The sequence below is a fragment of the Ambystoma mexicanum genome, chromosome 6q (genome assembly GCF_040938575.1).
Source record: "Ambystoma mexicanum isolate Mex_15411 chromosome 6q, UKY_AmexF1_1, whole genome shotgun sequence".
Lineage (NCBI taxonomy): Eukaryota > Metazoa > Chordata > Amphibia > Caudata > Ambystomatidae > Ambystoma > Ambystoma mexicanum.
The window spans coordinates 95,985,822-96,002,083 of record NC_090937.1 but is presented as its reverse complement, the minus strand read 5'-3'; the positions used below and the strand labels follow the sequence as shown (position 1 = coordinate 96,002,083).

The following is a 16,262-nucleotide window of genomic DNA, read 5'->3' as shown; positions in this document are numbered from 1 at the left end:
GGCCAGTCACAGACAGGGAGTCAAGAAGGTAGTCCTACAAATGGGATCTCTCACTCCCCTGACTACCTAAGCCCCCGCTACAAGGGGAACCGACCTATCCTGGGTTATGTGTGGACTCCCCCAGCCCAAGGGGGAGGGGTCCAACCAAACAGCAGCTAACCCAGGGAAGGAACTTCCCTCCTCACTTCCCCCAGGAGGGCAGAAATTCCCCAAATCCTGGACAGAACTTCTTCCCGAGGTACCCGCAAAACTTTCAACCCCAAAACAATTAATCCTTCTTTCCCCACTTACCTGAGCCCAGACAACCCAATCAGGGAGAGGGGAGGCCAAGGGTGGAGGGGTATCCAAATTTTCCAAACCCGGGCTATTTTCAGAGAAGGGATAGCTACCCTCCCTGTGTACAGCCCAGGGGAGACAACAGAATCCTGTATCAGCCTGAGCTGGTGTCACAACTAGAGCGCCAGGTCCAAAACATGGCATAGGATCTGGGCCGCATGCTGAGGGCTCAACAGGACCCTCAGATGAGCATGCCGGTGCAGAATGCCTCAAACTCCGGACCTGGTGCTCCAGAGCATTGACGGGGGAAGAACCCCGACAACCCACCGGTTCCCAGGGAGGAGGCACAAGGGGAAGGGGGGTCTAAAGCCTTGGAGGAAGCTTCCTTCCCCACTTGTAAAAAGCCCCTGGAAATCCAGGAACCGGAACCAAAATCTCCTGCCCCTGAAATTCTGCCACCCAAGGAGCAGAGGGGGGGTAGGAGAAACAAAGAACCCAAACAGACCCATTTTGAGGAGGAGGTACAAATCTTCCAATTTGAAGGAGAGGGATCCTCAGAGGATCCTGGGAAAAGGGTCTTTCAGAGATAGGGGAACTCCTCCCAAAGGAAAATGGGTCCCAAATGATCCAAATCCAGACTGGGTAGATGTGGGGTCTGAGCTAGCGCCGCCCATCATCCAACCCCAGAACCAACAACATGAAAATCCCCTGGTTCAAACCCATACTGGTGACTGCCTCGAAAAAGGGGGGGAGGGGGTGGCCCAGAACCGGAACCAGGGGAAACCAAACCTTCTCCCATATCTAGTGTCACCTTTTCTTTTCAGATTCCCTAGACTCCCAACAGAGTTCTGCCCAAATCTCTTCTCTATCAGTGTCCAAAACTAGAAAACTAACCCACCAGTTGTCCAAAAATGTACATTATCTATGTCCCCTTGAGGAGAAGGAGGGAAGATTCTATGCCCTGGTCCAAATACAGGGGCATTGTACAATGTTGGCACTGGTGGACACTGGATCCCAAGCTACCCTTCTGTCAAAAAGGGACTTTGATAAACTGAATTCGGGAAGGGGGGAGAATTACCAAATTCCTCTCACCCCTCTTCCTGGACAACTTCAGAACTTCGACGGGAAGGAAATTCCCATTGAGGGGACTACAGATTTGGATATTAAAATTGGGCGACACAAGGTGAAGCACCCGGTCATAGTTGTAACTCCAGAGGGCACCTCTTATTTACTGGGGAATGACCTCCTGCGAAGGTTGTCACCCCTAATAGATTGTGTAAACAAGGTCCTCTGGACCCAGACTAGCCGACCAATAAAATTAAAACAGAGTGTAAACCAAGTTAGTTTAAACGGCACCTGCCACATGGATGAACAATAATCTGACCAAGTAGAATTTCACTTCCAGAACAATCAAATCCCAGACGTGACAGTAATAGCAGTAGGACAACAAACTGGTGATGGGGGGTCCTCTCTATTCCTAAAACTCAACCTTCCTTCCAGTTTAAGGTGGCATTCCACACTGGAAGGAACACTCTGAAATTCTTTACCAATTCACAATCAGACATTCACACTCCTATAGTCCAGAAAGATGAAAAATCAGCTCAAAGCCTGACTGATATTCAGCGAATTGGAGAGCAGTTGTTCATCCCTGTTCAGTTAAATGAAGGGAAGGACTCTGTTCTCACCTGAGTCTGTGTGAACAACGGTAAGAGCTTCTTCAGCGAAGCCATGTTCCGCAAACTCCCAAAAGATCCAGCCATTCCCACATTTAAACTGATAGACAAATGGGAAATGGATCTGGAAACACCCAATTCCAAACATCTCCTGCCAAGCAGGTGTATGCTCAAAATCTCCATAGGCAACAAGAGCATAGTCCATAATTGTTGGGTCGTGCGAGACGACACTGCCACCTTTTACTTAGGCAGTGAAATTCTCAATCGCTTTGCCATTAGTTTGGACCTAATAAACTTCAAAGCTTGGTCCCGATTAGCGGATAATCCCATGGGCTTTGATGACCCAGAGAAAGCATTTAGGTCAGCCCAACTGCTGCCTTATGCAGTTGAAATTCAGATTGGAGAGGAAGTCACCATCCCAGAGAGGACCCACCAATTCACCCTGGAAGTGAAAGTTAAGAGGACAGAAATTGAAGAACCCTGATGCCTATATTTATCTTAATGCTTACTTCCAACAGCAAGGGTTGGGGGTAAACCCAACACCATTAGTCAATATAGAACATGACACCATTCCAATAGAGGTGGATAACAGCGACTTAAAGAGTATTACTCTAGCCGCAGGCACCATTATTGGAATGGCGGTTGATGACTGACATTTTTCCATAGATTTAGGTAATTAACTGCTAGGACCTATCCCCAAGGACTGTTTTGATAGTGATGACAATACAACACCAGACAGGATCTTTACCCGACATGGGGGGGAACTTCCTGGTGTACACTTCCTGCCCTTATGGTAGGGAAGATGTGACCTGTGACTTCAGAAGGGATGAGGTGATTTTCCAAGTCCGCGAGGACTGCCTTCCGTACCTGAAGCCACCAGTCCAAATCAGCACTCAGTCCAGGGACTTCTCCACCCAGCTGGAGGAGTCCGCTGAGATAGCAAAACCATAAGTCTTTCCAGGCTTCAGGCAGATGGTTGAAGAGAGAGTCAACCTAGCTGATGCCCGTGAGACTCTGGAGCAGAAGCAACAATTCAAACAAGTTTTCTTAGATTTTCAAGATCTCTTTGCGGTGGACTCATATGACTGTGGTCGCACCGACATCCACACAACAACAATTCCCACGGAACCTGGTATGACTCCAGTGTTTGTGAAGCAATATCGCTTGCCTCTTGCATCAATGGAGTCCCTTACTGAAATAATTAAGAACCTTGAGTCCCGTGGGATAATCCGTCCAGTCCACAGCACCCTCAATAATCTGGTGCTGGGGATTTTGAAGCCAAACGGCCAATGGAGACTGTTAGGCAGAATCCTGTGCAGTGCCCTTAGGGACCACCACACACAATTAAGACCACAGGTGGTAATTCAAGTTTTACCTTTGGTACAAGCCTGTACTACTAGGTTATAGTGGTAGCAGTAGCGGAGCAGCCAGGCTTATCTCAAGAGTATGTGAGCAGTAGCAGAGATTACACAAAGGGACACAATTACTGTGGCTCAAGCAAACACTGACTCAAGGTTTCAGGCAAAAAATAGTACAACATTTATTTTTAAACCATTTGTTATTAACACAACACTTCTATTAAAATTTAAAACCACAACATACACTACCCCTGACCAATTCACTTTGTACGGTATAAATCAAGGTAAGTACCCTATGTTTGAGAGAACCTGTGTTACGAAAACAATACACGTTACTGTGAATACGATTGCGATCACTTTTTGACAGTTCGGTCTACTAAATAAACGCATATCCGCGGCAAGAAATGCTACCGGGGCAAAAACACACTTAGCACCTGAGATACCCAGAGAGAGTTGGGGGCAAAAATCATAAGCAATATGTTAGATAGGCAGACAGAATCGAAGAACACTCATAGAAAGAAATACAAGAGTCAAGAGGCCGGAGCCAGTGTCAATTGGAACTGGGTTCCTGTGTCGAGGATCACACATCAGATAGTTTGGGATTCAAAGTTGCCAAGAGTACTTTAGATATTGTCAAATGTTCGGAAGCAAAAGTTATAAGAAGGAGGGAAAAATAAGGGCACGCCTTATAAGTGAGAAATAGGGATTTCACCCAAAATTCCTCAAGCAGGACACAGTACCTTTTCAAAGAAGAAGCTGGTGCCACGGCAGTTGTTCCTGGTAGTTTCCCGTAGACCCACGATTCCTGGCTTCGGCACGAAGAAGGACGATGAAGGGGGTCTACACCACACAGGGATGCGGCCGGCAGCAGTGACAATGAATAAAAGGTGCGCTCATTAAAAACAGGAGAGGCTCTTCAGGTGGCTATCCGGACCACTACAGCAGTGTGCAGCGATTTCAACCACGAAGGCGACCTCTGGATGAAGAAGACGAGCTGGTTATCCCCACCAGGCTCAAGGGAAGAAGACTCAGGACTGGATCTCCTCTTAGTCGTTGAAGGGTAGACAGCTCAGGACTGCAGCAGGCCTTTACCGGTACGGGATAGTTGCAGCAGTTGACCTCACCTCTGCTTCTCTTCCGTTCCTTGTAGTTCCAGTCGTGACTCTCTGAGGTCCAGCCCAAGAGAACTGCCTTTTATGCGAAAATCCCCCATTCACACAGCCTAGCTGTCAATCATACAGCAGGGGGGTTGTCCAGCCCGGAAAACCACCTCAGCCAATCATGAAAAAGTGCGACTTGGGTTTCCTAGGACACCCTGTGCAGGGGGTGACTACACCCCTCCCTCACAATCAGCCTACCTAGACACCCAGGTGCCTTGAGGAGGGCTTCTTGGCTGAAGCCCGCCAAAAGACAGTGAACAAAGAAGGCAGACCTGGTTTGCCGTGCAAAGTAAAACACAAGAAGGATTTTGACAAAAAGAAATGGCGAATAAACCGCACCAGAGCCAAAAGAAAAAGTATTTGGTCGAGCGGGTTTCAGATCGGGCTAACACAATAGACTACAATATTACCACGGTTATATAAGATAACCGCGGTAGAAAATTAGGGTAGATACCACTGCCACCAGCCATGTCTAAATGTTAAAAGAGCGAAACAATGCTCTATGAGGTACAGATAAAAAGGGCTAAGAGTTAACCCTTCAGTACTCCATGTAAGGGGTGTACTGGATCTGTCGTTAATTTGACTAAGTAAAGTTAATGGTAACTTTACCCTTTTCTGGGGGACAGTAGACAGCATCAGAAAAGGAGTCGGGGGGAAGTCTGAATGACAACCCTGTGTCACTGCACAGAGAAGGGGGCTACTGAAGTGGTGTACTCCAGAGTCCACAATCATAAAAACAGGTAAAAACACATAGCAAAACACAAGTAAGAGTGGTGAAAAGCTCACACTCTTACCAAGTGGAAAGAAATAACTCCAGAGATCCAGCAAAGCTGCTGAGGGACTCACTAGATAAGGGAAATTAGCTATGAAATGAGAATTCTCCCTAACAGAGACTCTGCGCCGTCCTAAGGGAGCTTAACAAACGGGTCCATACTTCCCGATGGCCTCTTCCCTTCATAGACCAAGGGCTGGCCCAGATCCAGGGGTCACAGGTATTCACTGCAATTGACCTGCAATTGACCTGCCCAATGGGTACTGGATTGTACCTGTCAGTAAGGAGGACCAATACAAGCTGGCCTTCACCTTTGGGGGGCAGCAGTACACATGGACCGGACGACCTTCGGATACATCAACTCCGGCAATAAATTCAACATTTTTCTACATAAGGCCATGCCCGACCTGGGTGAAAGGGGTAACCTGGCTTATGTAGATGTGCTCATCAAAAGCTCAACTGTGGAGGAACACATAGCGGAGATCTGTTATGTTCTGACACAGCTGAGGGCTGCTGGAGCAAAACTCTCCTTTCAAAAGGCACAGTGGCGTAGAACCCGTGTCAATTTCTTGGGGCATGAGATTACTCCCCAGGGTCTCTGTCCCCAGGAAAAGAAAGTGGAAGCACTCCAGAAATTAAAAGACCCCACAACTCTGCGGGAACTAAGGAGCCTCCTTGGACTAACTAATTACAGTAGAAAGTTCATTGAGGACTATGCAGAGATCACAAGACCCCTGATTCATCTTTTGAAGGGGGGGTCAAGTGGGAGTGGGGACCAGAACAAGCCGAGGCAATAAGACAACTCAAAAGAAGCCTCTCACAAGCGCCTTGCCTAGCTACCCTGTCAAAAACAAGGAGTTCTTCTTGGAGACAGGGTTCTCAAATACATGCTTGACTGCAGTATTATACAAAAGCATGACAAGGTCAATAAAGTAATCTCCTATGCGAGTAAAACTTTATCCTCTGTGGAGGAAAAATTCAATGATTGTGAGAAGGCACTCCTGGCAACGGTGTGGGCATTGAAGAATTACCGCCCGTTTATCCAGGGGGAACACATCATAGTGGAGACTCCACACCAGCCTCTGCAATTTCTCCAAAGTGACAGAATCCGAGCCGGAAATGTGAGTAATTCCCAAATTACTTCCTGGATTCGATTCTGTCAATGCAAAGCTTTCCTGTGGAGGTCAGATATGGCCAAAACAAGAAGAGTCCCCTCGCGCAACGTCTGGCTGACTTGCATGATTGTGCCAGAGAAAACTGTCTCGAGGACGAAAGTCTTAAAATTAAGGACAACATGGAGGCATACCTCAATTCCCCACACAAAGTCTTTGAAGAAGACAAGTGTGAGGGAATGCCCACTGTCTATGTAGATGGATGTTCCTACCATGTTAACAACGGGGAAAAAGAACTTGTGGCTGGCGTAGGGAATGCATGGGTGAATGACACCCCAGAACCCTGCGCTGGGTACAAGATCGGTCCCTGAAGTAATCAAGTGGCAGAGTTGATGGCTGGGCATCAAGCCATCCTCACTGCTGTCCAACACAAACTCCACAAACTGGTTATAATCACAGATTCGGATTATGCACGGAACAGGTTCATGGAGCACCTGGTTAACTGGAAAACCAGAGGCATACTATGTGCTAATAACAAACCATTGAAACATGGTAAATTAATCCAAAACATTGATGATCTGGTCACCTCGAATGGGATGACCATCTACTGGAAAAAGATCAAGGGTCATTCTAAAGTAGAGGGACCAGGCAAAACTGGAAATTACCTAGCTGATCATCTGGCCAAAACCGGAGCCATCCAAGGGGATCTACTTCAGATTGAGTCCCTGTTGGGGGAAATCCAGGTCACTGCTATCACTAGGTCCCAGACAAATGCTCACAGTGAACTCTCAGCTGCACAATTGAGTAAGGAGACCCCAGATGCTGATTTCATTACGGCTCAAAAAGGGGATCCAATAATTGGTAAGTTTTATCAGCACATTGAGGACCCTGAGAACTTTTCCCTGATGGATACCGATTACATTGGGAAAGAGGACCTCAGAGTGTTGATGAAATGTCCAAAAATGTTCCGAATCCAAGACAGATTGTTGGTAAGGAGATCCCTAGCTAGCCATGATCAGTGGGTGGTCCCTATCTCATTCCGAAGCCTGATGTTAAGTCACGCCCATGATGCGGCCACAGCCGGTCATAGGGGGTTTCATACAACACTTGAAATCTTAAGAGAGGTTGCATACTGGCCAAACATGGGGCAGGACCTCGACCAATACTTGAAGGGGTGCCTTGTGTGTGCACAATTTCAGCCAACATCCCTCACACACCGTGCACCTCTCCAAAAGAGGGGGATGACACTCCATGGTCAGCTTTGCAAATACATTTTATCGGGCCCGTGATTCGCTCCTCTAGGGGAAATAAGTACATGTTGACCGTGACATGCTTGTTTACTAAGTGGGTGGAATGTCTCCCGGCCCCAAATTGAAAGGCAGAAACAGCAGCTGCCCTGATAATCAACCACATCTTCTCGCGTTTTGGACTACCCCAAAGGATCGAGTCAGACCGAGGTAGCCACTTCACTAGCGAAGTAATGACAACGATGTGGGAGATACTTGAGGTCAAAAGGAAATTACACATTGCCTACCGGCTAGCCTCTAGTGGTGCAGTAGTGAGATACAACAAGACAATTGTGAGCATATTAAAAAAGTTTGTGGCAGATTCTGGGACAAGTTGGGATATTCGATTACCTCTTGTCCTAATGGCCATCAGATCTGCCCCTTCATCTGCAACTAAAATGTCACTGTTTGAGCTGATGACTGGACGGAGGATGGTGCTTCCCCAGCATCTGCTCTACAGAACCCAGGAGCAGACATTAATCAATGCCTCCACAACTCATGAGTATGTTGAAAATATAAGAAAACACCTTCAACATGCTTTTGCCTATGCTCAGCAAAATCTCGAGAGATCTGCAGACAGCATGAAGACCCACTATGACTTAAAGACTACTAGAAAAGAATACCATGTAGGAGACCGGGTCTACTTATACAATTTCCAAAGGAACCAGGCCAAACAGCACACATTTTTGGGTAGCTGGAGGGGCCCTTTTGAAATTGTAGACAAAATCTCACCAGTCGCCTACAAAATCTGCATCCCCAAAGGTAGTTTGGCAGAGGGGGAAGATAAGTGGGTCCATATCAACCAACTAAAGTGTTGCCATCCTAGGCACACTCTCCAGCAACTGGAGGAGTTCTGGAACCCCAGAGGGGGTCACTCCAGCTCCCTAGAATTCCCACTATAACAATATTCCATCTATATAGTCAATACATTGCAAATAGAAGAATGTGTCCTGATATGTCCAAAAATATGTGTCCCCCCACTACATCAATAGTGGTGGGGAAATGTCTACAAATATGTTTTTGTTTTGTCATCCTAGAATTGGAAACCATGGAGATTAAAACCCAAGGAGGACCACCCAGGGACCGGAAGGAAAGATCCAAGGGGCCCGGGGTATCGCTCCATACTCACATCAGGACTGTGCGAGGAGAACTGGTCGATCCACCCCTGATGGGAGCAGCTGATTAATTTTGCCATTTTGAACCAGAAAAGAAAAGAAACTGATCATCCCAGTCTAGTGACTTCTCTTGACGGATGGTCAACGTCAAATCGCGAGGGGGGTTTGTGGGATGTTCTGACCCACTAGGCTCTGCCCTGCGACCTCACTGGGTGCTGCTTTCACCAGAAACAACAGAATGGCTGCCAAAAAGTCCTATGCGCGCTAAAAACCTCTGAGAAGTGCACAGGGAAACCAGAAAAATAGGGTGCCAATCTACTTTGCCTGTGTCAGTGGTAGAACAGGAGACCACACTGCCAAAACTTGTCATTGGGCTGCCCAGAGAGTGAAATGGAACTACCTGAAAAGGCAGTGCTTAATTGCCAGGAAAACCCAGAAGTGCTCTAAAATTTGTTTTTCCTTGGCTGTTGAAATTGCAAAATAATGGTTCCCAAACATCAGAAAAGATCCAACATCCTTGTTGGGTGTTAATCATCACCTTATTTAAGGAATCCCCATAAGCACAATGTCAGGAGAAGCGGATTTCATCACAAGAATATCCACATTAAAAAAAGGTGCTTGCCTGGGAAAATCTGTCAGATATGGGCGCAGTACCGCTGGCCGCCTGTATCAAAGCTGTCATTTACTTACACTCGGAGTTAAACTTGTACATTAAAATCAAATTGTGGAAAAGAAGAGACTTGCCATCAAAAGCAATATAGGTTGCTACTATTCAATTTCTATGTTTTAAAAAGACTGGAATTAGAGATCTGTGTGTCTACCTTTGAAAATGTAAGGTTTATTTTAGCAAAGACAATTTTAAACAAAGTGTTTTAAAGTGAACTGATGCCAGCCACAGAACTTCAAAGGCAAATTCCACAGCGTGCCCCAAACAAAGGTGCCTTCCTTGAGCTCTCTGCCCAGGAACTCTCAGTTAGATGCTAATGAAAAGAGGGGGAGATTTTGCTCTGCTTCTCTGAGGAGAGACAATAGGCTTCCTGGACTGAAAGGGAATGCAAATTCAAGTGTCAACAGGAACTACTGCCAGCAGGAAGAGAGGCCTGGATTGCTCTTGGCCCAGCAAATCTTTGGGGGCAGGACCAGACAGATCTGTGTATCTGTAAACCACAAGAAAGTATCTTTTTGAAAAAGACTCACAGAGAATTGTGCAAAATTTGTAAAAATCTGTAAAATATAGGTTGTTAACATGAAAATTGTGCTCACGGTTTGAAACTACTCTGTGCTCTATGCTATGTTCAGAGACAGGACTCCAGAAATTGTGATTTTGTAGCAATTGTGATGATGCTAGAAATATGAAACTTCACAGGATTATGCCCAGATGTCATGCGCATATATGTAGAAACATGTTGACAGATATGACATTGGGTACCCAACTAAAAGCGCGAAAGACTGTCAAATCTGAACTAAAGCTCTCACTGAGATGGGACTCGGACGGATACTTGCTCTACTAAATCTGCGATGTAAATATGTATTGTTAGCAAGTTGGTTATATTGTAAATATGCTTTATGTGAAAAAGAGATTTACTGTACAGAAACAAAGGGGAGGTACTCCCTGGATTGTAAAATACAGCATCATCATGGCACCAGAGTTCCTTCTGAAATCAGGAGAGAGAACAGACCCTAACCAATAGGATTCCTAGAAGGTGTTCCTAGTATAATTCAGACTACCCACCCCTTTGGGAAATACATAAATAGGGACAGCTTAGGACCTTGAGACACACAGGTTCACCCATCAACTGATTACTGGTGAAGCGCTCTGCAGGAGAAACCCATATCCAAGTCTCCAGAACCTTGAAAGCAGAGAGGCCCAATTCCAAAGCTGAACCCTTCTCAGCTTTGCCTTTAAAATCTTGAAACTTGATTTTACCCCAGACTTCCAAGGAGCACAACAAAAAGAACAGCCGGCTGTGCTGTTTCTGCTTTCTTGCCAAGAACACTTGCTAGAATCCAGAGATCCAAACCAGTAGAGCAGAGCTGTAACCAGATAGCTGCAAACCAGAACCAACCCGTCAGATCCAGTACACAGGCCGTGCAGTGTCCAGAGTGCCATGCTGAGTGCAGAACCGAGCCCTGAATCCTGTCCGGTGGGCTAGCAGAATTCCAGTCCAGAAATCTTTGACCAGATCCCTGACGGGCCTATTCCAAACAGTAGTTGTGAGTATCCATAGCATAGAATTGTCCCTAGCCAGTATCATATCCATAAGTAATCCTATCCAACCCATTCTATCATATCCAGAACTGCATTGTAGAACATCCTTTGTCTTTCCTGAATCTTTCTCTCATTCCTATAGTCCTTTGGTAATGGTAGTGAAGAAAGACAAGTGTCTCGGCGGGCAAAAGTCAGACAGAGGCGTCACTGATCTGGTGGCTGTACCGTTGGGTATCTTGTATCTTCATAGACTCCTTAGTGTAAAGAAAATCCTTGTTTGTAATTCAATAGCGCATCTTTCATTTGAAATTTTTGACTCTTTCTGAGAAAATGCGACCTCTACTAAAACCTTCAAAACTTCCGTATCATGTATGCTAGAAGCGAGATTTAAGTGTCAAATTGAAGCTAAGATCCTCAGCTTTCCAGTGAATCCAGAACAACTCCTTCTAATTATTCCGCAACCGCATTTCTCGCACGCAGAAAAGTTTGCCGCTAATTTTTCGTTTGGCTCAATTTCATCACGTGTAAAACAGTGTCCTTTGCATCCGACCTCAGAATCAGTTTTCAACCTGCTAGTTATTCAATCATCATTGCTAGTGTTTACCTGAAACTATACAAAGAGGCTCCCACTAGTTCTAAATCTCATTAAGTGAATTAAATCCATTTTTCAGTGTTTTTCCCATTCATTCCAAGCCACATTCTAAAGCATTTTGACCCGTTTGCAATCATTCCTGTTTCTCTCTCTATGCTTGTAGGGGGAAGTTGGGATTGAAACTGTAATTGATGAGTTGTATTCCTGAAACCTGTTTTCTCTCCTTCCATCTCTATATTGCATATTGGGGGGGATTGAGTAGTGTGCAGGGGGAAAGAGTGACATTGCATTTGACTGAACCCCCACAAAGTTTTATTCTATGCTGCATTATTTTTCCTATCCATACTCCTTCTGATTAAATAGATTGTTGATTGTAACATGACCCCAATGGTGATCATTGTATACATATTAAATAGTGTGATCTATATATTGTTCAAATTCATAAAATAAATCTTTAACTTTGCAAAACAACATGCTTCCTGGTTCAGTGAGACCGGGGGGGATTCAAAGAGAGGGGCGTGATTTAGGGGTACATCATTCAGAAATAAAAGAACTTATAGACACAAATATATAATTAAGGATTCCAGCTGTGCATCACACACAAGGCATTGACTTAGGTGGAGTGCCGGGTTGAAATCACTTACAGAAACCAACTGTGACCAAAACACTACCTGTATCAATATCAGAGTTAGGATCGGCAAAGTGCTATGCGTGTGAGAAGATGCGCCATATCGCAAGATTTTGTATGGCATTACCATGTGCACAGCCGATGGACACTACTTACTGCCAACTGGAGGAAGACCCAGAAGAGGATGATGCTTGGTTGCTGGAACCCAAGTACTGGACTTTAAAGACACAAAAGGAAGTAGTGTTCCTGGCCAAGGGATGATCTACTAGCATCTACAATATCATTATCCAGATAGAAGGGCAGGAGATGCAAGCTTTGCCTGATATCAATAGTTGCCAAACTGCAGTTATGTCTAACTTTATTTTGCCTGAACAAGATAACTCCAGTCATCTCACAGCAATAACCGGTGTCCATGGAGACCATGATGTATACACCAAGTCAGGTCTATGGCTTGCGGTGAAGGGGAAGAATTCGAGAAAAAGATGGCACTGATGTTTGGCCTTCCTGATAAGGTAATCCCGAGGATGGATCTACCCTAGTTTGATGACTGGTTCTGTGAGGCTCAAAGTCAGAATCAAAAGGAGAAGTCCCAGAAAATGGGAGCCTGCTCTGAGACCTCCCACCCAGTGCTAGAGTGGACTTCTCTCAGCAGGACGCAGACTGAACCTCCAAATCATACCAGTCTGGGAATCAAAAAAGAATAAGAGACCCCTGTCAGACCTCATTTGCAACCCTTAGGGGAAGGGTGGGAGTTAGAGGGGGATATGTGACAAGATTACCTAAAACCCTCTGAGTAACCTATGAAGCAAACCCTTCTCATAGCCGGGGCTAGTCAAATGGATAACATGGTAGCCACCACCCCACCAAGTATTACCTTGTTGCCAACTTTACCAGTCAGTAGGGGAGGAATGGGAGAAAACACTATAACTCACACAATTCTCCACCGGGACCAAGGGGAAAACCTGGACTGGATACAGGTAAGGCATCCATGGGCACAAGAAAGGCCATAGGAGGAAATGCCCAGCCAAGGCTCAGAAGGCTACCTGAACATCTGGGAAGGCCTCCGCAACCCACGTCACCCAGGAGGCTACCATACGATCAGATGTGGAAGACCACATCTCTCATAATTCCCCTGTTTTTAGGAAGCAAAATCTGAACTGGACTGGGAGACCGCACTCATCAGTATAGGGAATGGGGAACTTTAGGGGATAGTGGCCAAACCACAGAAGGGCATTTCAAACCCTGGGGAAGATAGCCCAGGGGAACCCACCCCTTGTCTCCAAGAAAAGAGAAAGTGTGCCCCCTTCTTAATAACAAAGGAAGAAAATGTGCAGCCTTCCTTACTCTCCCAGGAAAGTTATCTTATACAGACCAACCTGTTGGAAACAGGAGTGCTTTATTATCAAAGACGGAGTTAAAGAGTGGATCAAGAGGTTGTTGGAAGAGGTTAGTAAAGTGAAGTAGGAAGTTGCAGAATTTACAAATGACATTGGAAGATTAATGGAGGAGGTTGGAGGACATGTTTCAGTAGGATAACACAGAGGAGTCGGAGCATGTATTTGGCTATACATTAAACACAGAATATGTAATGAATACTGATCTGTGAAGTTGAAAGACGTGATGCAGCTAAATTTACAAGACTAATAGTTTACAAAGAATAACTTTTTAATGCATGACTTTATATAATTGTAGTCTTTGACCACATGTTCCAAGTAAATGATTTCATTCACTCACCTGTTCTGAACACCACTAGGCAGATCATTCTTCACCCCAAAGAAAACGGCGCCGACAAGTAATGCCAGGAAGGCTGTGACAATTACCTAAAAAATAAAACTTTAAAGAATATTTTAAAAGGTAATTGAATAGTTTTATGTCAATTCAATGCAAGGTTTTTCCAAATTATGAACATAATCCTTCACTCGGATAACAGTATAAAAACACATAGCACTAAATAGAACTGAACCATCTTATGTTTTGGAATTGTGCAACGGATAGTAATTGGTTTAATCCTGCTGCCACGCATACTAAAATATTAGGTTTTAATATAGTGCTTCATACTGTTGTCCTCCCTCTTCTACACACAGTAATAAAGCGTTTTATTGTTAAACATTTTAATGGTACACACTGAACAAAGAAGCGTCAAGTTGCCACTGCTAGTGATGCGCTGGTTGTCCCTGAGGAACGGAGGTCACTGGGTGAGGTTCCTCAATATATACTGCCGGGCGTGCAGAGGCGTCAGGAGAAGCCGACGTGTAGCTGCACTGTGCCCCCTGGTGGAGACATTTTTTCCAAAGATCAGCTGTGTTTCAGATAGGATATCATAGACGAGGAATCCGTGGGAGGAAGGAGTCCACTGGAAATAGCAAAAGGTTCTGTGACCCCTCCGTATTATTTCACAATACAATACTATATTAAATGTGTTAAAGGATACCAAAAGTAAAGTTCAGACTGAGTGCCACAGACACAGAATGTGTATGTGTAAGCTCTTTCGGTGGATTCAGCAGTTTCCAAATATCTAGCACCCATGGTCTGACATGCATTAATTTAATACATCTCTGTCTCTTTCATTTGTCTAGTGGTCTCACAGAGTTGTCTTCCAGTCCCCTCCTAATATGATTGGTGTTCTCTTGATTTCTGAAAATGTTCGAAATATAAAGAGAAAAAAGGTGGTTTGACTCCTGTAATGGCATATATGGATTCGATCATCAAACGGTTGTCGCTAATGCAAATCTTTAATAATCAGCCGCCCACATCATTAGGATCTAATAAAATCGTAACAGCTCAATGTTTACTATCAATTAAGCAGCTGTAATAGATATTACCACACCAATCTTGTTTCCATGTCACTGATTCGGGTTAGTTGATGTAGTTCTCTTGCAACAGAGCTATATTCTTTTAAGTAGGTACTATCATATCTTTTTCCTTTTAACAAAATTATTAAGACCATTAACATTTAGAGACTAATTTCAGATTCATATTAATTACCAATCATGCAGATCAATGTATTCTCCCATTACCATCATCGGGTTATAAATGAAATGAATGGCCGTCTAGAACTCCAACATCAGCTCGTTTATCTTCCCAGCATGTGGAAAAATATAACGGTGAATCAGACTTTCATAACCTCATTAATACATCTAAGTGTGCGCTAAACAAATCTGTAACACTATATAAACAGTAAAAACGAATTTATTAGGCCTTATTTCAACACAAAGAGTATCCCTTTCATGGTTCACTCCTCCACCGATTTCTGTTGAACCAATATCCATAAAGATATCCGTGTTATGAGGGCCATTTTTTTTTTAATTGATTTAGTTGACATGCAGCTTTAGAATTCATATAATTATCCCTATATTGATTCCGCTAGTGGTTCTTCCCAGTGCTCCTTTCACATGGGCCCTGCCCTATCTGTGTAGGAGAGATATTGTTCAATAGATATGGGTTCATGTTTGTTCATGTTTGATCACACATCAATGTGTAAAATCATGATCAAGGCCTAAATGTAGACCTTGCTTCTTACAATGCCATCAGTGTAATCCATAGGAAGTGAGTAGGTTGCATGTAGGTCTGTTTATCAGTGTTACATATGCCAGCTAAATGGAATGTCATGTAATGATTCCTTTCTGTTATTGCAGTACTTCAGTCAGGGTGACCCTGTAACCTATACATCTTAGTTGATGGTATTTTGGTCGCAGGTTTGAATTTTGTTTAGAGTGTGTCTTTTATTGGCCAACTCCATGTTTTCTCTCTGTCTATCTGGTGTCTCTTCTTGTTTGGTAGGATCTTCTGTTGCTAGAGTCTTCCTTCTTACATTCATGCACCTGTCAGTTAATATGTCTTTCCTCTTGTTTCTTTCTGTGGCTATCTCTATGTTATCACCTTGACTTTGGGTTGAAAAGGTTTGCACAGATCTAATGTCCATGGTTGATTCTTCTTGTACCCTTAAGAAAGTCCACAAAGCTCTTGTATTAGTGAATTCCCTTGTTTTGTGATCTTACGTGACAAGCATCCTCGCAGGTTTGAGTAGGCCAAATATAATGTCCCATCTTTGAAAAGATTTGGTCTGAGGTCAAATAATCTC

The 16,262-nt window shown here is 44.4% G+C and overlaps 1 protein-coding gene across 2 annotated transcripts in view; it reads right to left on the bottom strand.

Moving 5' to 3' along the window:
* The window catches only part of LOC138515804 (broad substrate specificity ATP-binding cassette transporter ABCG2-like), a 961,595-nt gene that overhangs the window by 324,902 nt on the left and 620,431 nt on the right, over window positions 1–16,262 (bottom strand). For both annotated transcript variants that reach the window (XM_069630540.1, XM_069630541.1), the window contains one exon: window positions 13,916–14,001. In XM_069630540.1, coding sequence (XP_069486641.1) covers window positions 13,916–14,001 — 86 coding nt within the window. The remainder of the gene's footprint in view (window positions 1–13,915; window positions 14,002–16,262) is intronic.